This window comes from Cucumis sativus, chromosome 3, assembly GCF_000004075.3.
Source record: "Cucumis sativus cultivar 9930 chromosome 3, Cucumber_9930_V3, whole genome shotgun sequence".
Taxonomy (NCBI): Eukaryota; Viridiplantae; Streptophyta; class Magnoliopsida; order Cucurbitales; family Cucurbitaceae; genus Cucumis; species Cucumis sativus.
This window is the reverse complement of record NC_026657.2, coordinates 32184655-32206240: the sequence shown is the minus strand read 5'-3', so window position 1 is coordinate 32206240 and position 21586 is coordinate 32184655. Positions and strand designations below refer to the sequence as shown.

The window sequence follows — 21586 nt, the reverse complement described above, 5'->3', positions numbered from 1 at the left end:
TGGTAGTTGTGCATCTAACATTGACTAATATATGTGTTTTTTAATTTTATTACAAAAAAAAATGAACAATACTGTTAATGACCAAGGGTATAAAAGTAAAAAACTATACAAAAATGGACTACTCATTTTATGAACTTAGACTATTTCTTTATATAACATCCCGAGCTCTAGATAAATTGCATTTAAAAGTGTTAAATCGTGTTATGTTTAGATGCATGTGAATTTAATTGATAAAGAGTCACTTTTAATTTGAAAAAAATGTGTTTTATTTTTAAAACAATTGTAGTGTGTTGAGTACTTTACATTTTAAACTATTTTAATGTAGTGATAGTTGCAAATTTAACAATTAAATTTAAAATAATTAAGTATATAATAACATTTTAAAAAATTTACAAATATAGCAAATTTTGTTAAATTATATGTCGCAAATATTTGTATATTACTATAGATTCATACGAGTCTATCAACAATAGTTTTGCTATATTTACAAACAAAATTTAAATGTTACTGTATTATTAATTATTATTGCTAAAATTATCATTACAGTTACTCTTTAATGTAAATATATTAAATAAAAATGAGTATAAGTCGTGTTTTATTTTTTATTTTGAATTGTATTTTCACTAAAAACAAAGTATCCTAAACCAAATTTAAAATCCTCAATTTCAATTTCATAAGATGTTGGGACAAATTAGGATTCAATAAATGGTTGTGTTTCATCCATTAGGTACATAGGACTAAAAGTATACATGTTTTATTAAATATTTTGAATCGAGACCTAACAAAAAAAACTGAAGGAAAATTGTTTAAAATAACAAATTTAACCAACAACTTTTTAAAATTATATTAATAATAAATATGACATTTTTCCACGAGTGACATTGATAAACTACTATTTCTATAAGTTTTTATCATCGATAAAATTTAAAATTTTACTATAGCTCGTAAGTATTTTAATTTATTTTTTTATTTAAAAATGCATTAAAACTAAAAACACACGTTTTAGTTTTAATTTTTATTTGTACAAAACTTTCAGTTTAATTTTATAAAGAGATATGCAAAATATATATAAAAAAACATAATATTAGAACCTATTTAACAACATTTTATAAATTTGCAAAATTAGTAAATTTAAAAGGGACAACAATAAGATAGATTATCATATGGTAACTGTTTGATATAACTAATTTTATCATATTCACATTATGCACAAAATCAATTTCATTAACTATTTTTTTATCTCTAAATATTTTGGTCATTTGATCAATTTATCTTTTATAAATATAAATGTTTTCTTATCACTTAAATACATTTATCTTTTATAAATATAAATGTTTTCTTATCACTTAAATACATATCACATTAAAAGCGGTAACTATAAAATACAACACTAAATTAAATGCTTTTCCAAGAAGATGTCAGGGATGTTGTTCAAGCAAAAGAAAATAGTAAAAATCAACGATTAAATTGTTTGTATTTTGAAAGCAAATAATTAAAGCATGGTAAACCAAGCGACACATGATTCGTGCCTTAAGTCGAACACTACTATTTCCAATAATATAGTTTTAGTTCTCATACTTTTCAATATAAAATTAATTTCAAATACAACGTAATGAACAAAAATATTCACCAACAAAATTTGATATGTTTTTCAAATATTACTAACAGCTAATAATTCGTAGATTTGATGAGAGATATTGTAAACGACAATTATTAAAAATATTTTTAAAGCATAGCAAAATTCTATTTAACGTAGACATGGATAAAAATCAATTACTGCGTACCATACATTTGAAAAATATATATATATCGTAAAATAGTTGATTCATTATGCTATATTTAATAATATCTCTCAATAACTTTCATATTTTTTTAAATAACAATTAAAAAATACACAAACTATTTACCCTTTATAAAAATACGACTAATAGAATATAAAAGTTTTAATTAAACTAAAATTGGAAAATCAATGATATAAAAGTTTTTAAACAAAGAAAGATTTTTCTTTTTAAACAACAACAATAATAAAAAAACTATTTAAACTTGAACGTTAAAAGAAAAAAAAACGAAAATTCATTTCATTTTCATTTTGTTTCTCTGCTATTTTCTGAAAGAAAAAAAAAGTACTTAATATTTTCCATAAGTCAGCCGCCAATCCCTCATTCTTCTCCTTCCTCTCTACGTACCACTAAAGGGCAGAACAAGCAGCAGTCGCGCCCAACGCCGGTCACGCCGGCTACCTTTACCGCCGCGTTTGCCAGTCGTCCGCCGCTCACCTGGTAAAGACCTACCGTAAGTCGGTATAAAAGAAACCTTGTTTCTTTTCTACATTAGTTTATAAAGACCTAGTTTACATTGTTACTGTAAAAACCCAACTAAAGTCTCAAACGGCGTCTGCTCTTCAAAGCTCAGTTGTTCCCTTCTGTTCCTCCAGCACGCCGGCTGTTGAAGATCGAACAGTTGGAGTAGCTTGTCACAGCCATGGCTCAGACCACAGAGGTACCAATGGCCGTTTCTTTCTTTCGTTGTTTCCATCCTTTGTTGTTTGTTTTTGAGTATTCTCTTTCGTTCTATAGTTTTTTAGCGTGAGGATGTGATGTAATATATAGTGTATTTTGAAGTTATATTCCTTGTATTTGATGTTTGATGTTCTAAGCTTCTACTGACGAAGGAGATATCATTACTAGTTGTAGAATACTTTTTATGCTGGAACCTTTAGCTTTGTGGTATGGTAGGATGTTAAAAAGTAGTGTAACTTTTTTGATGGTGGTGATTTGTTGCAGGGTGCGTCCGAGTCAGTGAAGGTGGTCACCTTCAGTTTCATGACTAACGAAGAGGTTCGTAAACAGAGCGTTGTAAAAGTTACTGCACCCATATTATTAGATGGTATGGGCAGACCCGTATCTGGTGGACTTTACGATCCCGCAATGGGTTCTTTAGATGAGACAACACTGTGAGTATTCTGTGTTATTTTATACCTCTCTTCAGAAATTGAATGTTTGTACTGTTCCTGCTGATTTTCTATATTTGTGCTTGTTGATTAACTTTTACATGCTTGGCTTCACATACGAGTTCATTTTGTGATACTTTCCATTCATAGGGTGTAGGCTCATAAAATATTATCTTAATATGGTTGATAGTTGGTATGATGGGAAAGATGTGCTGGTAGAAAGAAGTGTACTTGTGCCCGAAATGATGGACATTGTTATTTACATGTATTGTTTTATTTTTTTGGATAAGATAGTTTCGTTGATGTATGGAAATTACGAAAAAGAGGGAGGGAAAGCCCCATACAAAAGGGGTAACAAAAGAATTCTTCAATTGTCACAAGTGTAGAAAATTTATAAGAGAATACAGAAAAATAGAATTTTATTGGACCTCTCTCCTGTTTGTGAGTGGTCTTTGACGTTTTATGGATGATCAAGATTGCAAAGAAATTTAAGTTATTCTTTTTGGCAATTGTTTCTCGGTCGTGTGAGCACGATGGATTGACTTGTGAGAAAGATGTATTTGTTACTGGGTTCTTTTTGTTTTATCATTTGTTGGAAGGAGGGAAAAACATGGATGGCCTTCTCTAGGAGTGTCAATTTGCGAGGTAAATTGCTTTTTTCAATAGTTTGATGTTCTGCTGGCTGACTGGCTTGCTGGATGTTCGTTTGATGAGTAAGGAAACTCCCCTCCATCTGACTTTATAAAAGATAGGGTATTTTTTGAGGTTTGTGGGAGTGTGTGCTCTATTGTGGGGTATTTGGGGGAGAGACAACGTAATGTTTAAAGGTGTGGATAGATAAAATAGTGAGGTTTGGTCCTTGGTGAGGTTTCACGTCTCTCTTTAGACTTCAATCTCAAAGACTTTTTGTAATTATTCTCTAGGTAATATTAGTTGGCAAACCTTTCTATAGAAGTATTCGTAGGCTCTGAATGTTCGTGTATTCTTTCATTTTTTCTCTCAATGAAAGTCCGTTTTCATAAAAAAGAAAAAAAAGATTGGGGTGTTTAGCTGCCTCCTTAACAAGATTGATGAATAGATAATGGATGGCTTGAACAGTGGAAACTTTTGTGGAAAACGAAGAATTCTTTGGAAATGTGCGACCCTATGCTTTTGTGGCATCTTTGGAATGATCGGAATACAAGTAATAGTAGGATGTATGAAGATATGTTTACCTCTTTTGATTCTTTTTGGGCTCTGGTTCAAAATATAAGCTCTTGGTGGTGTATAAATTACACAATATTCTTTTGTACTTATAGCCTTTTTTTACTTTCCTTTTGTCTTAGTTATTTCTAATTAAAAAAGAATTGATAGTCTTACAACATCTACAGTAGTAAGCATACAAGCTGGTTTTACATTTTATGATTATTATTATTACTACATTTAAAATGAGGCTTATGCCTTGCCTCTTTATAATAAAACATGTGAAGGCTGGTTTATGTCTTTTGAAACAGTGCTTCTACTTGAGGCACACTACATTTTTTTTCATTTAGTCTTTTGAGCTTGTCTTGTATTCTAAGATTTTTTTTTTTCTGTTTGGTAATTTTTTTTATTTGGTTGATTTTCTTTGTTGCAGTTGCAAATCTTGCGGTCAAAGGCCTTTCTACTGCCCTGGTCATTGTGGTCACATTGATCTTGTTTCACCTGTTTATAATCCTTTGCTGTTTGTTATTCTCCATAATTTTCTTCGATGTACTTGTTTCTCTTGCCACCATTTTCGGGCTGGTGAATCCATGGTAAGCATACTGTTGTACTTGTAGTGTAAGGATTTAGCTGGGTTGAATATCTCTAGTTTAATACACCTTTACTTTCCATTTTCTACACATGAACTATACTTGCCAATTTTTTGAATTTAGGTTGAAAATTGTAAAACTCTACTGGAGCTTATTTTGGATGGTGAAATTGCCAAGGCTAAAGAGTTGGAGGAAGAGTGGATGAATTCAAAGTCGCGAACTAAGTCTTCACATTCAATGTATACCTATGAAAGGAAGAACGGGCAACCAGAAACGTGGACTTCTCTTCAATTTTCTGAAGCCATTTCAGTTGTGACTAAATTTTTGAAGCCCAAACAGAGTAACTGCAAATATTGTGGAGCCAAAAGTCCCAAGATTACCAAACCTACTTTTGGTTGGTTTCACATGGTATTTCTGCTTACCTGCCCATTTCTCTAAATTCTGACGTTATAATGCATTTATAGTTTTACAATTGATTCATGGGCATACATATGGTTATATATGGTTGCTCTTTCTTTTGATAGGTTTTTGGCATGTATTATTTTTACTGCTTTTCTCTAGGTGCAAAATTAAGCACCATTTTGGACATTATTGTCTTTCTTAGTTACCGATTGACAATCTCTCTTGTAATCACCTATAAGTGTTTTGGGGTTCTCCCCTTGTTTCATTTATCAACAATATCCCAAAAAAATTGTTGTTTACAACTTTTTTTTTATTGGTATGGTATAACTTATGTCAGATTCTTTTAGTTTTGTTTTCTTCTCTTTTCCATGGTTCATTGGTCCTTCTTTGTTTAGCTCCTCTTTCTATTCATCCATTTAGAATGAAGGATGCTAATGATATCAGTCACATTTTATTAAAAAATAGTTTTAGTATTTTAATGTAGAAAAGTGTTATTTCAATGACAGGCCTAAGAGGTGTGTGCCTTTACATGGAAGGACACGTGATTATTATTGATATGATTTTTTGTGATAAGAAACAAGAGGGATACATTATCACCAAAAGAGGGCAATAAAGAACCCAAGGGAAAGGGGGAGAGTAAAGGGTAAACCCCCACCGTCCCACCCAAGAGAACTACTTACGAAAAAGGCTTCCAATCCAATAGGATTAAAGAAAGAGGGTAATTACAAAATAATCATAAGAACTATGACATAACCAAGAAGCATAAAGCTGTACATAATTCTTCTGCTATGTGTCAACCAAAGATGCCAAAGAGGAGATCTTGAAGGAAAGCACCAAAAGATTCTAGCAAAGAAAAAGTTTGATGAAGAAAACGACTGAACATTTGTTACTCTTAAAAGCTATAATACATTAATGGATTATTTAATGGCAATGGGAAAATTGGCTGTGATAAGTACTACTTCCAAAATGGAAACTAGAAGTTTTTTGTTTTTTTGTTTTTGGATAAATACTTTTTCCTCATTTATTTCCAGAAGTTATAATTTTACATCCTAATAGTTATAGTGAACCATACACTAAATGGGGAAGATCTTCATGTCACATTTGAGAATGTTTGTTGAATGGGAAGGAGTAAGTTTGACAACATATCATGAAACCATATCGATCTTCTCTATCGAGTGGAAGCTTTGTATGATATGGTTTTGCTTGTACATACTCACCCTCAGTGTATTTTCTCTTTTTAGAAAAAACAAACAAATATATTTCATCAAAACGCAAGAGCACAGTCAAAGGGCAAGGGGTTGAGAGGAACCTTCCCCAGAGAACTAGCAGTGGAGATCCTTCCAAGTTGTCAAGTACCACACTCAGTGTACATGGTTCCATATGAAAAAAAGAAAAAGAAAAAGAAAAAGCGAAGATAGATTGTACAACTGTGTTCTTCAGTTCTAAGGAATAGTTTGTTTTAGGTATTCATGACTTGCCCATTCAATAACTTCCAGTACAGTAGAACTATTTAATAGATGATGCTCGTAAACATAGTTAATGTACTTGTTTCATTGGATCCGTGTATTTAATTGAAATCGTTAACTTTCTTCCAAGTAATATTACAGAACTTTTTGGGGTTTGATTTCAAGTTCTCCTTTATGGTGGATGCAGAAGGGATTGGCTGGAGTCCAGAAAAGGGCCAATGCCATTAGACGTAGCAAGCCTGTGAGTGTAAGTAGTGGAGCTGAAGGAGTATCCTCACTTGAGGAAGAGACTACAACTGAGGCAACTGTAGAAGATTTTGAGGATGTTTCCCCTGAAGTTTTCATGCAAAAGAACTTCTCCTCAGGACATTTGCTGCCATCTGAGGTAATGTCAGTTTATTTTTTGATTGCAGGTCAAGTTTACCTTTCCTTATCTTCAGATCATTTTTTAATAATAGGTTAAAGATATCCTGAAGCGTTTGTGGAAAAATGAAGCTTTGCTTTGTTCCTTTATTAGTGATATCAGTCAGCAGGGACATGGAAATAAAGCAGGCCATTCCATGTTTTTCTTAGAGTCTGTTCTAGTCCCTCCAATTAAGTTCCGCCCCCCTGCCAAAGGAGGTGATTCTGTAAGTATTCTCTCCCTCTCTCTGAACTATGAATGATCAAGGGCTTCGATGAATGGTGATCACTCACTCACCAATCCCTTTTCTTTTAGAAAACTTTTCAGTTGATGCATGGAAATGAATTGAAAATAGTAGATGGAAGCTGATTTAAATGCAAAGTTTTTGATGAGATGATTTCTGATGATAGCTATAACATTTCTTGTTAATTGCAGTGGAACCTTTTTTTCTGCTTGTCCTCTAAAGCGTTCTTTGCCAATTGTATTTTAAAGGGAAAACAGATCTGGTGGCTAGCTTTTGCATTTCTCCTTATTAATTGAGTAAACAGTCCTGTTAAAAACAATCGTTCAATTTTTACCTGGTTTTGAGAATTAGGATCGTGAGGCCTTTTATGTTTTACTTCTGTAGTACTTTCCTATTGCTTTAACCGTCGTTTTTTCTTAACCCAAGATCTAATTGGTCTAGCTATAGCTATAGCTATCTGCTCATTATGAATTGCTGCTACTTTGTGTTCTCAGGTAATGGAGCATCCTCAAACTGTTTTACTGAACAAGGTGCTGCAGTCCAATATATCATTAGGAAATGGTCATGCCAACAAATCGGAACACTCGAAGATAGTGAGGCTATGGATGGATCTTCAACAATCTATCAATATTTTGTTTGATAGCAAATCTGCAGCTGGTATGCATGCTTATTCTATGTTAAGTTTGACCAGTCCTATCTGCTTTCCCCTTTCATAGAAAGTCTATAGAGCTTTTTGATCATGCTTACAACTTTACTCCGTAGTTTGAAGAGGGAGAGGTAATATGTAGTGAGATTACTTGATGTAGCTTGAATAATAGTTAACCTCCTTTGGATATTTAAGATGACACCCACGTTTTGATTCTCCTCTAAATCTTCTCAACAATAGAGTTTTAGAAGGAAAGGGTGGTTCTTGGCTTACTATTCAAAGGGAACCCATATAGGAGTTGGGCTAAGAACCAATCTTGCAGCCATAATACTTTTAAATTTTTGAAAAGGAAGAATGCTGAAGTTTGGGGCTTAATTTTTTCAGATTGGGTTTTTGATTCTCAACATCATTTTGGACTCTTATTGTATTTTGTCCCATGGCTGTTAATTTTTCCTTCTTGTATTGGTTTATCTCTTGTCATAGCTCTAGATTCCTAAGATTTAAAGACTTCTGTTCGTTTGGTTGTCAAGGATGTAAGGAGGGTGCTATAGGGTGTTAACCTATCTAAGATGGTCAGGTGCACCTACCGATCCTACCTCGTTTTTGTTTTTTGTATTCTGTAGTGCTCTTTTAAAGTGATAATTTCAAGAGGCACACGAGTAGTTAATTGAAACTAAAATGGTTCTCTCTCTTCTCTCTCCTCTCACCCACCCTCTTCTCCCTCAACTCTCTCGTTTTTGTTTTTTGTTTTGATATTGTATTGTCGCTTTTTGGTTGTCTTGAGGGCGCTAAGGAGGTGTCAACCTAGTTGAGATGCCCGGTTGCGTCTGTTGATCCTCCCTCTCCCCTATTGCTCTTTGTATAATCCTCATGTACAATGAGCTTTGTCTCTTTATTTATATTAATGATAGTGAGACTCGTATCCTTTTAAAAAAAAATTGAGACTGTCTTTTTTCATTATTTCAATAAAAAGCGTGTTTCCTTTTCAATTTTTTTTTTTAATCACTTGCAGTGGCTTGTCAACTGATTTCTTTTATTACCTTTTTCTTCTGTTTTTCTTCCTGCACATTTCCAATTGGGGATCCTTCTCATATTTTTCTTTAGGACTTTGTTACTTTGAGATAACCAAATAAAACCACCTTGTTATAATGAAATAATGTACAGGTTATCTGGCATATTGCCAGTAATTAAAAGATCTGCCTTACCATGGTCACAAAATTATTGTATTGATGATATTGCACTTTTGGCACCAATTCCATTGTTATTTATATTAAATTTAACCTAATAAACCACGTTTACTATTTTTGGTAGTCTGGCACTGTCATCTTGTAGATGGTTTACAAGTCATGTAACTGGCTATAATGATGATCACAATTTCTTCATGGCAGGTCCCGGTAAAAATGATGCTTCTCTGGGAATATGTCAGCTATTGGAGAAGAAGGAAGGCATGTTTCGTCAAAAGATGATGGGAAAGAGGGTTAACTTTGCATGCCGATCTGTCATTTCACCAGATCCATACTTAGCAGTTAATGAAATTGGAATTCCTCCTTATTTTGCATTGAGATTAACCTATCCAGAGGTACTAATTTAAAGAGCAATCTACTTGTGGTAGAATTGATTATCCTTATTTGAATATGGTCAGTACTGGTTTAAGATTAGACTGACAAGTGTTGACTTGATAAGGTGCGGCAGCACATGGCACAAAAGAGCAGATTAGTTGTATATAAAATAAGGGCAGACATGCTAAAAACTTCTAACAAAAATGTATTTTGCTTGCTTTGCCTTGCCCACCTTTTAATTTGTTCAGTTAGCCTACTCTCTTGTGCCATTTATTGCGCTAAATCATTTCTAGTTAGTCTAATTAGTGTGTGTGTCAGGACAACAGTTAATTTTAAGCAACAATACTTGGAGAAAGGACTTATTAGTTTCAAAATTAAAAGTTTAAGGTTTTAGTGAAAAAATTCAAGTTACTTTGATTGGGGATGAGGATTCCTTTTGGAACATTTAGCTCTCATATTACAGTTTTTTGAGTTAATGTCAAGTCTTAAAAGGAGAAATGCGATGAGAAAAAATTGTAATGAAGGCAAATTTAGAAGATGTGCCAGTTCTCTTCTGTGCAAAGTCAGCTCTGTTCCTCCTTCATTTTCGGTTTCTTCAATATTGAAGTCTAGGTAGTGACACAGTTCTCATTTAGAACCTCATGCTTTGGGGCATAAAGTAATTGTGAGTGTGATTTACAGACTTGCAGTCTAGTGATTGAGACTTTGATTCAGTTTCTAAATGCACACTTAGCATTCCTGGAAAAGGATCATGTTTATTTATATACTAGCAAATTTTTTCGTTGAAAACTGATCATGTTTTATTTGTTAATTTTTAATTTTATTTTTCCTAGAGAGTTACGGCTTGGAATGTTCAGAAGTTACGAAATGCTATAATCAATGGTCCTGAAACCCATCCAGGAGCCACACATTACATTGATAAGTTAGCGACAGTAAAGTTGAACTTGAAACCAAGTCGGAAGTCACGCATTTCTATCTCGAGGAAATTGCCATCCTCTCGTGGTGTGGTTGTGGATCAAGGTTGTGATGATTATGAATTTGAAGGGAAAATTGTGAATCGTCATCTACAAGATGGAGATATTGTTCTTGTGAATCGACAGGTAAACTTTGGTGTCATTTGATGTATTTCTTTAACATGTGTGCTGTTTTCTACAAGTCTGAACGTATGAATATGCCTTTTTGTTACGGTTGTTATAGTTGCTTCCAAAATAATTGTGGAGTGGATTTGTAGTATCATTGATTTCCTGTTTCTGGTCATCAATATTAATGATAGTGCGACTAGTTTCCTTTTCAGAAAAAAATTTCCTGTTTCTGGTTCTATTTTAGTATTTGGTTTTGGTTTGTTGCTGATTTTTTGTTAAAAAGGGTCTCCTAGTGCAAAGGGATGATTTAGTTTTGGTGGGGAAGAGTGGTATTGAGAGATTCCATGTGAGGAGCGATAAAATCTTCCTCTCACATCATCAGTTTACAGATACCTTGTTTGCCTGTGCAAGGAGAAACTCTTTTGCCAATGTGATTACTTGGGTGTTTCATTTTGAAGAATAATATAAGCAGTAGGAAGTCAAGATGTGATATTAAAACCATAGTGAAATTGGAATCATGAACTTTTTTATCATGAGAACCCCTGATTTGAATTACTAAAACCTGCAAATCTATTCAAGTTCAATCCCAAAGGAAGGTATAATCCTACGTTGGTTGAATTCTTGATCTTCTTTCAATCCAACAAACTCTAGGTTTTGCTTTTTTAAATTCTCACCAATATTTTGAAAGTTGATCCATGTTTTGACTAATCTTTCCCCACAAATGTTGAATCTCTTTTACTCCTCTTTTCATTTCCTCCAATACTTCAATCTCATTATTGTTGTAGGACCGTTTCTTGGGTTTTTTTAAAAAATATTTTTTCAACGTTTCTTAGTTCTCCATAACCAAAATGGTGATTTCTGCCCCTAAATGAATTAGTTTTGCTATAGAATTCCATTCTTGGAGGATTTTTCAAATTTCTTCTTACTCTTCTTGAACTTAAAGGTTCCCCCTTATTGGTTGTATGGCTGTGCGGCAATGAGCACTACTCACAAAGCTCCCTCTTGCAGCTGACATCACCAAGAGTTTCTTGATCTTCCACTGGTGGCCATCAATGTTGGCCCAAATAGTTCTAATAACAAAATTGATGTATCCTAAAACATGAGATGAATCTCTAATAATAAAATCGAAGTCTTTATTATGAATAAAATGTTATGAATACAAGGATCGTAAATTAAACTAATCCTAATCCTAATTAGTAAAAGAAACTAATTCTAAACCTAATGAATCAAGGGAACTAATCATAATTTTAATCCATCAAGAAAACACATCCTAGTCCTAATCAATCAATGATTTGACCAAGATACCCGAATTTACTCTATTCCTACCACATAATGATGGTTCTTTTAAAAAAATAACCTTGTATGACAAATTAATTATTCACAAAAGTTATCAATTAGATGGATTGTCTATGCCAAACTCTTGAAGTGCCTAAGAGTTATTTATGCTGGTTTGATACATGCATATTCCTCACACGACTATTTTACGGATGGGAAATTTTTAACAGGCTTGATATTATGTTCTTCAGGATAATCTATGGTCCTTTGAACCCTTATCCTTTGAGTGGTGATTTACTCAAAATGAAGGCGTATCCAGGCTTTTAAATCGACTTGAAGTTTGGGATGTTTGTTTATATTCTATTTAACTTTTTGTTTGTTCGTTTGACAGCCGACACTTCACAAGCCAAGTATAATGGCTCATGTTGTTCGTGTCTTGAAGGGTGAGAAAACAATTCGTATGCACTATGCAAATTGCAGGTACCAATGTGTATAATCGGTATATACTTTATAAAACATTTTGCTATTTCATTGAAAGCATGTGCAACTGAAAATTTATTGGCCTCCAATTACAGTACGTATAATGCTGATTTTGATGGTGATGAAATGAACGTTCATTTTCCTCAAGATGAAATTTCTCGTGCTGAAGCTTATAACATTGTAAATGCAAATAACCAATATGTCAAACCCACAAGTGGTGAACCCATCAGAGCCTTAATTCAGGTACTGCATTATTTTTAAAGTAAATTTTTGTCTAAACTCTGAGCTTATTCGTTCATATATTTTCTGATGTCATTGTTAGAAGTCATTGATTAACCACCTAATTTTGTATGTATTCTTCAGGACCACATTATAAGTGCTGTACTTCTCACGAAGAAGGATACCTTTTTAAATTTTGATGAGTTTAGCCAGCTTCTCTATAGTTCTGGCATTTCAACGTCAAAAGCATGTGCTTCTTCAGAGAAACCTGGGCAAAAGATTTTCACTCTAGATTTTGATGCTGAGATGCTACCTGTTCTTCCTGCAGTATGGAAACCAGAGCCTCTTTGGACAGGAAAACAGGTTTTTAGAAATTTGCTAGCAAATAAGTTATATGGCAGTTTATGTTTTAGCTAGACATGATAAGATGTCTCATCATGCAAAAAACACTGTAAAGATGAGGTGTCCAGAAGTATATGCTACTTTAGCGAATAAGAGGATTTTTAGTTTGTTGAGATGTTTGCAAATACTGGCTGGCATGGTTAATTTCTGATAGTGTAGTCAATTTTGTTTTCTTTTGGTTACAGGTTGTCACAGCCTTATTGGATCATATCACTCAAGGCTCCCCACCGTTTTTTGTGGAAAAAGATGTGAAGATTCCACGCGGTTTTTTTAAGTGCAGAGATATGGGAAATAATTCTTCCAAAGTTAAAATGGTTGATGGTGATAAATCAAAGAGAAAAAGAACTATGAATGAAAATAAGTTGGAAAAGGGTGAAGTTCTTGATGAAGGGAATTCAAAGAAAAAAGAGCACACGAAAGTTGATAAATTGAAGGCAGCACGTTTGGATGATGATAGCTTACTAATATTTAAAAATGAATTGGTGCGTGGTGTCATAGATAAGGCCCAATTTGGTGATTATGGCTTAGTGCATACAGTACAGGAGCTTTATGGTTCAAATACCGCTGGCCTGTTGCTTTCTGTGATGAGTCGTTTGTTCACTGTTTTCCTTCAGGTGATGCTGCTCTAGTTTAATTTTGCTCTCCCTCTTAAAATAAAACAGCATATTTTAGTTTATAACTTATGTTACAAGTTGGCCTCTTTAAAACAATACTTACACATTCAACTTTCACTACTTAGACACATGGGTTTACATGTGGAGTAGATGATCTTTTGCTGATAGAGTGCATGGACAAGGAGAGAGAGAAGCAGCTCCAAATCTGCGAGAAAATTGGTGAACAGGTGCATCTTGGATTTCTTAAGGTCAAGGATGGAGAAAAATTAGGTATTTTCATGTTCACTAATAGAGATTGATGTGTAAAATTAAGTAATTAATAACTGGTATTTCTTGTGTTTCTCTTGTGTTTATCAAATAACAATGGATCTATTCGAGAAATTGTCCAAGTAAAAGGAAAAAAAGGGTTCTGAAAGATTATTATGCTTTATTTTATCTTAAGCCTGTATTTTGTTTTGGTTCTCAAATTTGTGTACTTTTATTGTTTTGGTCCTCTTTATGTTTGGAGACCTGATTTTTTTTATTTGCAGACCCAATGACATTGCAGCTTAATATTGAGAAAACTATTTCCTATAATGGAGAAGCTGCACTAACATCACTGGATAGAAAAATGACCAGTCAACTTAATGAAAGGACTGGAAACTCGAAGGTCCTCAAGGATTTGCTGTCTGAAGGTTTGCTAAAACCCTCCGTAAAGAACTGCATTTCTCTGATGACGACTTCTGGGGCTAAAGGTGGTACGGTAGGTTTCTTTGCAGTTCTATATGAGCATTTGTTATCAGTAATGCATCTCCCATATTTCATAGCTTCATAGCAATCTTGAGGTCGAGAGATCGAGCTTCTCTCACCCCAACTTAATGATGCATCTCCCCTTGTTGTGATATGCTTCTATCTTCTTGATTTTTCCTATTTTAAAATTTATGTTCCCCTTTAAAATTTCTTTCATTTTTTGCCATAAGTGAAGAAAGCCTTCCTTAAACAAATAGGCCTTCATTAGTGCAAATTTAAAAAGGCATAGTAAAGTAGGTTCACCTTACCTATCTATGACATCTTAAGATTTAAGAATATAGGACCTATTATACCTTGACCTAATAGCTTAAACATTTAGATCTTGTGGTTGCTAACAGAACAAGGTCATGTCTTACATGTATTTGATCTCTGCAATGCTATTGTATTAATAGCTAGCTGCATGTTTCATGTCTTTTGTTTGCTGAGTCTACTTTGTAGTAGGTATCATTGTTGTTTGTTGTTTTTTTCTTTCTTTCTTCTTGTCTTTTTATAAAAAGAAAAGTTGGTACAGTAATTAGTTTGGTTCATTAGAATCTTATATAAATAGGATCCTATGCCTTAGCAAATGATACTCCTTTTTCTATTGAATTGATTGTTGAGTAATATTAGAGAGTTAAAGCGAAGGCTTCACGAGTCATTTTTTTCCTGTAGAGAATAAGGGTTTAATTTTATCCTTTCTGTTTCATTTGATGCACCAGTGAAGATATTATTTTCCTGTAGATGGTAAAATCGTGGATGGTGGTATTCTTTGTAGATTGTACCGTAGAAAGTAAGATGCAATGGAAAAATAAAACTAATGATTACAAAAATATTTCAGGGTTCCATCATTCATATTATAATTGACCTTTTTTTTCAAACTTAAACTTGTTGGTGCAGTTTTTTTAAATGTTTTTTTTCTAATATTATTTGTTGCATTTAAGTACATCTAGTTGGGAACATAAATTACCGCTCAATCATAATTTTATATATTTTGAGATTTTTTTTTTCCTTTTTCCCCCCTTAAAATATCTTGCTTTTGAACAGGCTAATTTTCAACAAATATCTTCACATTTAGGCCAGCAACAGTTAGAAGGTAAACGAGTTCCCAGAATGGTCTCAGGAAAGACCTTACCCTGCTTTCCACCTTGGGATTGGGCATCACGAGCTGGAGGGTTCATTGTTGATCGCTTTCTTACTGGTCTTCGACCTCAAGAATATTACTTCCATTGCATGGCTGGTCGTGAAGGGTAAGTTAAACTTCTCATGGACTTCTGTTGATCACACAGTATATTTATGCATGATTTGGGGTCAATAGGATGTTGCTATTTTTATACCCGGTTAAATTGCATTTAGGTTATCTATGATGTTTCCGCATTGAAAACCATTATATTTCATTGCTTACTGTCCTAGCTTAGTTTGTATTGACCATCATTTTAGTTCAAGATCTGACCTTGTCTACTAGCAAGAAACTTGAAACAGTTTACTAAAAAGGGAAGGGTTATGTTAGGCCACCAATTTTACATCAATATTAGAGGAGGGAAGGGTAAGAAGGTCACAGTGGAATGACCAGTCAGTTACTTTTTGGGAGGTTGGGACCGTCTTGTGGGGACCAGTGAGGAGAATGTTGGTGCACATGGTCTGTTTCGTTGCTTGGTAAGCAGAGAGGTGTTTGGGGAAAATAGTAGCTTTTCTCCCTCCAGTTTTACACGTTTTGGAGTATTAAGTAAGTTGAGAAAGGAGAGGATACTAACTTTCGAATCGGCTGGGGCTTTTTCTTTCTCAATATATCAATACAAAGTAAGGGCAGTACCTTACCGGTTAAAGCCTCTAAGTGGCCAGAGGGAAGAGGGATTCCCCTGCCTTGTAGGTTTGAATATGCTCCTCCTACCTAAGTTGACCAAACTCAAAGAGCGGCTGTATTTATAGAAATACATGTGAAATTCATTTCAATTTGAGGCCATAAACTGTATAATTATAGGGAGCACAGGCACTTTGTTTTAGGCTGAATATTTGTTTTGGGCGCCCTTTGGAAATGGGTCTTGCATGGGTAATACCTAGTTGCATCTCAAGCTGAACTTATTTTTATTTACCACCTCGCATCATTGTCACTAGAACAAATTAGAATATTTCAGGAAAGAAAAAGAAAGAATTTGCCACATTCAAATTATGATTGAACAATTTGGTGGATTTACAAAGAAATTGTTCAAAGTTAGCTCATGTAAGCCCAACATATAAAGTAAAAAATAGTGTAGGATCTAAAAAAGTTACCATATTAATCCATCGTAAACTATTAAGATTACAACTTCTTCCACAACCAATTAAATATTTCTAAATTATACTTCTTCGTGCTCTCATTAGTAATTGACTTACTTCATATGCTCTTTCAAAAGAATTTGAGTTACTTCACACGATTTTAATGAAGTATATTGTGTCTTTTGTTGGTTAATTTACATGTTTTATCCACCGTAGTATTAAATATACCAATATGCAGATATAATCTATATCGTAGAAATATGTCTGTTTTTTACTTTATTAGAAATTGATTTGTTTCCATGACATCGTTACTGATATATAATAGGTGATTTTCCTTTTTCCTTTAATTAATAGGTTGGTTGATACAGCAGTTAAGACATCTCGCAGTGGATATCTACAAAGATGCCTGATTAAAAATTTGGAGTCTTTGAAAATTTGTTATGATCACACTGTCCGTGATGCTGATGGCTCCGTGATTCAATTCCAATATGGCGAGGATGGTGTAGACGTCCATAAAACAGCCTTTATTACAAAATTTGAAGCACTTGCAGCTGTAAGATAACCTTCACAAATTTGAATGCATAACGGAGTTTTTTTTCTCGTTTATAAAAATGTTGATTGTTTCTGTTCCAACTTTCCAAATGATTTTATCGTATCTATTTTTATTTCAGAACCAAGATATGCTTTACGAAAACAGTCATCATCAACTTGGCAAATATAATGTATTCATCAATGAGTTGCCTTCAGCTCTTCGAGAGAAAGGAGAGTTCATATATAATTCACTCTCGAAGGATAAGGTTCCTGGTCTGGTACTAAAAGAAGACTTCATTAGACTGTTGGAAAATAAGTACCTATCAAGTCTGGCACAGCCTGGAGAACCAGTTGGCGTACTTGCTGCACAGTCTATTGGAGAGCCATCAACACAGATGACGTAAGAGCTTTCCTCGTATTTTTACTTTTGAGGTTTAATCATGTTCTTTCTCTTGGAACGAGGCTTGGTTAAAGCACTTCTTATCTGGAAATGAATTAATCATCTTAATTAGTGTATATACTTGTAAAGAACAACCTTTTTCCCCTGGCTTTTCTGGTTGGAAATCTCTTTTGGTTAGTTGATTCGCACGTTCCCTCCTTTACAAAAATTCACAAATAGAACTTGTTCATATAGAAGAGAGGAATATAAAATAGGGTTAGATGTGGGGGTTAAAAGAATCTGCGAGGACATGGACAATAGAATTTTGACTTCCACGAGGAGGTTGAAAAAAATTCAGGCCATTGTAGTCCTCTTCCGAGGGGAGAGAGGTGTTACTATTAGAGTCATGAGATGGATGAAGTTTACATTGTCTCATAAAATATATGCTAGATAGATACTATGTTACTTAATGCAAATATCTCATATATGTGCTATTACAGCGAAAGTCAGTATATAGTGTCTGATTTTATGGTCTCTCTTTTGTTATTGAGCTGAAACACATGTCTCAGGTTGAACACATTTCATCATGCTGGGCGTGGTGAGATGAATGTGACCCTTGGAATTCCTCGCCTTCAGGAGATCTTGATGACTGCTTCACAAGATATTAAGACACCTATTATGACATGCCCATTGAAAGAGGGCTACTCGATGTAAGTTAAAATTGGTGTTTTTTTATTCTTCCCTACGTGACATTTTGTTTGACTGTTATTAACAGATGTTATTTCCAATCAGTTAATATTCTTAGTCAACATAGTGACTTCAGCAACAATAACATCAGTATTCTTTTTGCCATTTCCATTTTTTTTATTAGAAAAATCTAAGTAAACCTTAAACTCATCGAACCATTGTGAAAGGAACGGTCTTGATCACATTGTATGTTTTTACGGGAAATTTGTTTGGTTTCAAGGCATTGTTTTTTTAAAAATTATTATTTTATGTACGTGTGCCATTTTGCATCCTTAAGACTGACACGTTCTTATAATTCCAATTGTTATCCTCTCCTCCTAAATTGAGAGTCTGCACGATGCTTTATTTCTGGATTTATTTATTGTCATTTTTCTCCATGTTTGACACATTATTATTTCTGTTGAATATTGAAGGCTCTATGCGTTTATTCTTTATGCACGCATCTGTGTTGCTCCATATATTTTTATAGTGAACGAGAAAAACTGACTTTGTCATACAACAGGGATGTTGCAAAGGGTCTCGCTAATAAGCTGAAGAAGATTACAGTAGCTGACATAATAGAGAGTATGAATGTAACAGTTGTGCCATTTTCTCAACGGAAGCGAGAGATATGCAGTATTTACAAGCTTCGAATTGATTTTTATCCACTTGAAAATAATGCACAACATGGTCATATATCTCCTGAAGATTTGGAAAACACATTAGAAACTGTGTTTCTTGAGGAGTTGGAAGGGTTGATCGAAAGAGAAATGGTTTTGCTTTCAAAAATTAATGGTATAAAAAATTTTGTTCCTGATTCACAATCAAAGGGTTCAAGTGAAGGAGACGAAGTAAGCAGTTCAAGACAGGAAGAAAATGATGATGATGATGATGAGGGTAATGACTTAGATGTTGCTGAAGATCTTGGTTCCGACATGAAAAAACAAAAACTTCAAGCTAATGATGAGATGGATTATGAAGATGATTCAGAAGATGATCTTAATGCTAAAGAATCCTCAACAGGATTTGAAAGTGAAGTTGATCAAGGCGATGAAGCTGAAATAACAAATAATGATATGATCGAAATTGTGAAAGACAGTGCATCTGAGAATCAGCCCGAGATAGTAGATGTCTCAAAGTCCATGTCGAAAGAGAAAACAACTGAAACATCTAAAGAAAAGAAGAAAGTTAAATCAGAGCTCGTCAGAAAGGAAACTGATAGATCAATTTTTGTAGAAGCCAAGGAAAATCATTTTGAGGTTCATTTTAAGTTTACGAATGAACCTCATACTTTACTGAGCCAGGTACTTCTTCACCTCTCTTGTCTCTTTTCATCTAGATCTGGTTTTGTTACCTATAGTCAACTATGTACTTCTCATTTCAAAATCTTGACTTCGTGTCTGGCTCGTGTAGTAGTAGAAAATAATTGGTCCAATCAATTTTTTTTGACACTCATACCCATTTGTAGTTGTCTCGAGCAAATATTATGCTTTCAACTTCAAAGACATTAGACGAGCAGTAGCATTTTCCTGTAATTCATTTAAAACTAGTTAGATGGGTGGATATTATTCATCTAGCTTATCCAACAACCTATATTTATTAAGATTTCTCAAGTATTCTTTCACCACTCATCATCTATCTTTCTTGCTTGCATATATTCAGATCGTTCAAAGAGCTGCCCAAAAGGTGTCGATTCAGAGATCAGGCAAAATCATCCAATGCCAACAAATTACATGCAAGGAAGGTCAGGTAATATACCATGGGAACAATCTGAAGGAAAGAAAGAATCTCAAACCAGAAGAGAAGGAAAAAATTCCTGCACTACAGACCAGTGGGGTTGACTTCAAGACGCTATGGGAGATGCAAGATGAGCTTGATGTTAGATATATATATTCCAATGACATCCATGCCATGCTTCAAACATATGGAGTGGAAGCTGCTAGGGCAACCATAATAAGAGAAATTCAAAACATTTTCACCTCATATGGAATATCTGTCAATATTCGACATCTATCTCTTGTTGCTGATTATATGACTCATTCTGGTGGGTACCGACCGATGAGTCGACTAGGAGGCATATCCGATTCGATATCTCCTTTTAGTCGAATGACTTTTGAGACAGCTGGGAAGTTCATTGTTCAAGCTGCATTGCATGGAGAGGTGGACAACTTGGAAACTCCATCTTCTAGGATCTGTCTTGGTTTGCCAGTAAAGATGGGTACAGGTAGCTTTGATTTGATGCAGAAAATTGAAGTCTGATACTTTTTGTCTCATTTCATTTGGCATTGCATTAGGAGAGAGAGAGAGTTTGGATGTAAATTTTGGATGAAACGAAATTTTGTATTAATAGCTTACTGTTGTATTAATTATATAGAGCTTCATATGTATAAATTCTCTGTTAAGAAGTCTTAAGAAAATGGCTTAGAAATTTTGTCCCCTTGAGAAATATTTGAACAAACTATTAATTGAATTCTTTCTTACATTTTCTCCAAATATTTAAGCATGTTTAGGTTTTCTTCTCGTTATATTTTGCTTAATATTCTTTTAGGTTAAATAATGGTTAGGATTTTAATTTTTCATGTATGGCGAGATATAATTGAATTTTAAGGGTAACCAATTTTTGAATTAACTCATGAAAATTTGTTTTTGAAATATGAGTTGGTTTAAAATATTGTTAGAACTTTTGAGGTTTGAAGTTTGCTTTAAAATATGTATTTATGGTTAATGTCTATTGTCGTTTCTCTTTCACCTCACATCTTTGAAATTTGTTTGGTTTTTGTTTTTTTAAAACTAATCCCTCACATTTACTTCTCATATAGGTTTTTTTTTTTCTAATCAACATTTATCATTTCAAAAAATTGATAGGTCGATTCTTTTTTTTTTCTTTTTAAGTTAGAGATTGAATTTCATATTCTCAAAAAAGTTTAGAAAAAGTATTTAGATCTCTTACAATAAATTAGTGTAAATGTTAGGGATCCAACTTGGTGAGAGATACTATTACCACCAGATCCTAAGATTTGTATTAAAAATTCTTCTTTTTATAATCTTTTCATATATCATCAATGGAACATGATTTCAACATGATACTTTTACAAATCAATATAATTACACTTTCTTTAAGGACAAATTCATTCAACTTGATACTTTTACAAATCAATATAATTACACTTCATTCAACTTGATACTTTTACAAATCAATATAATTACACTTCATTCAACTTGATACTTTTACAAATCAATATAATTACACTTCATTCAACTTGATACTTTTACAAATCAATATAATTACACTTTCTTTGAGGACAAATTCATTCTTGACCTCTAGAGTTTGTTCAATTTTGGTTTCTATTGAGTTCGTTCAATTTTGGTTTCTATAGAGTTTGTTCAATTTTGGTTTCTATATCTTCAAATGTCT

The 21586-nt window shown here is 33.6% G+C and overlaps 1 protein-coding gene across 5 annotated transcripts; it reads left to right on the top strand.

Moving 5' to 3' along the window:
- The first annotated feature begins 2134 nt into the window (after positions 1-2134).
- Positions 2135-20664, top strand: LOC101205880 (DNA-directed RNA polymerase I subunit 1). 5 transcript variants are annotated; one of them, XM_011653819.2, is made up of 22 exons: positions 2135-2279; positions 2435-2499; positions 2784-2953; positions 4566-4725; positions 4846-5130; positions 6778-6975; positions 7049-7219; positions 7732-7894; positions 9272-9462; positions 10276-10542; positions 12191-12279; positions 12375-12522; positions 12643-12861; positions 13086-13514; positions 13640-13784; positions 14045-14256; positions 15327-15529; positions 16890-17088; positions 17207-17466; positions 18015-18155; positions 18695-19475; positions 19834-20664. In XM_011653819.2, the coding sequence occupies exons 2-22, from the start codon at positions 2482-2484 to the stop codon at positions 20428-20430; spliced, it is 5046 nt and encodes a 1681-aa protein (XP_011652121.1). In that variant the 5' UTR covers positions 2135-2279; positions 2435-2481; the 3' UTR covers positions 20431-20664. The 5 variants fall into 5 exon arrangements, with proteins under 5 accessions (XP_011652121.1, XP_011652120.1, XP_031738087.1 ...); XM_031882227.1 differs by having other exon boundaries at positions 2142-2292; XM_011653818.2 differs by having other exon boundaries at positions 2141-2499.
- Positions 20665-21586: the final 922 nt, after the last annotated feature.

Bases quoted from the DNA above. Each gene is read 5' to 3' on its own strand.
- LOC101205880 (XM_011653819.2), top strand. The intron at 2,954-4,565 runs GTGAGTATTCTG...TCTTTGTTGCAG, and splicing joins TCTTTAGATGAGACAACACT to TTGCAAATCTTGCGGTCAAA. The intron at 9,463-10,275 runs GTACTAATTTAA...TATTTTTCCTAG, and splicing joins TGAGATTAACCTATCCAGAG to AGAGTTACGGCTTGGAATGT.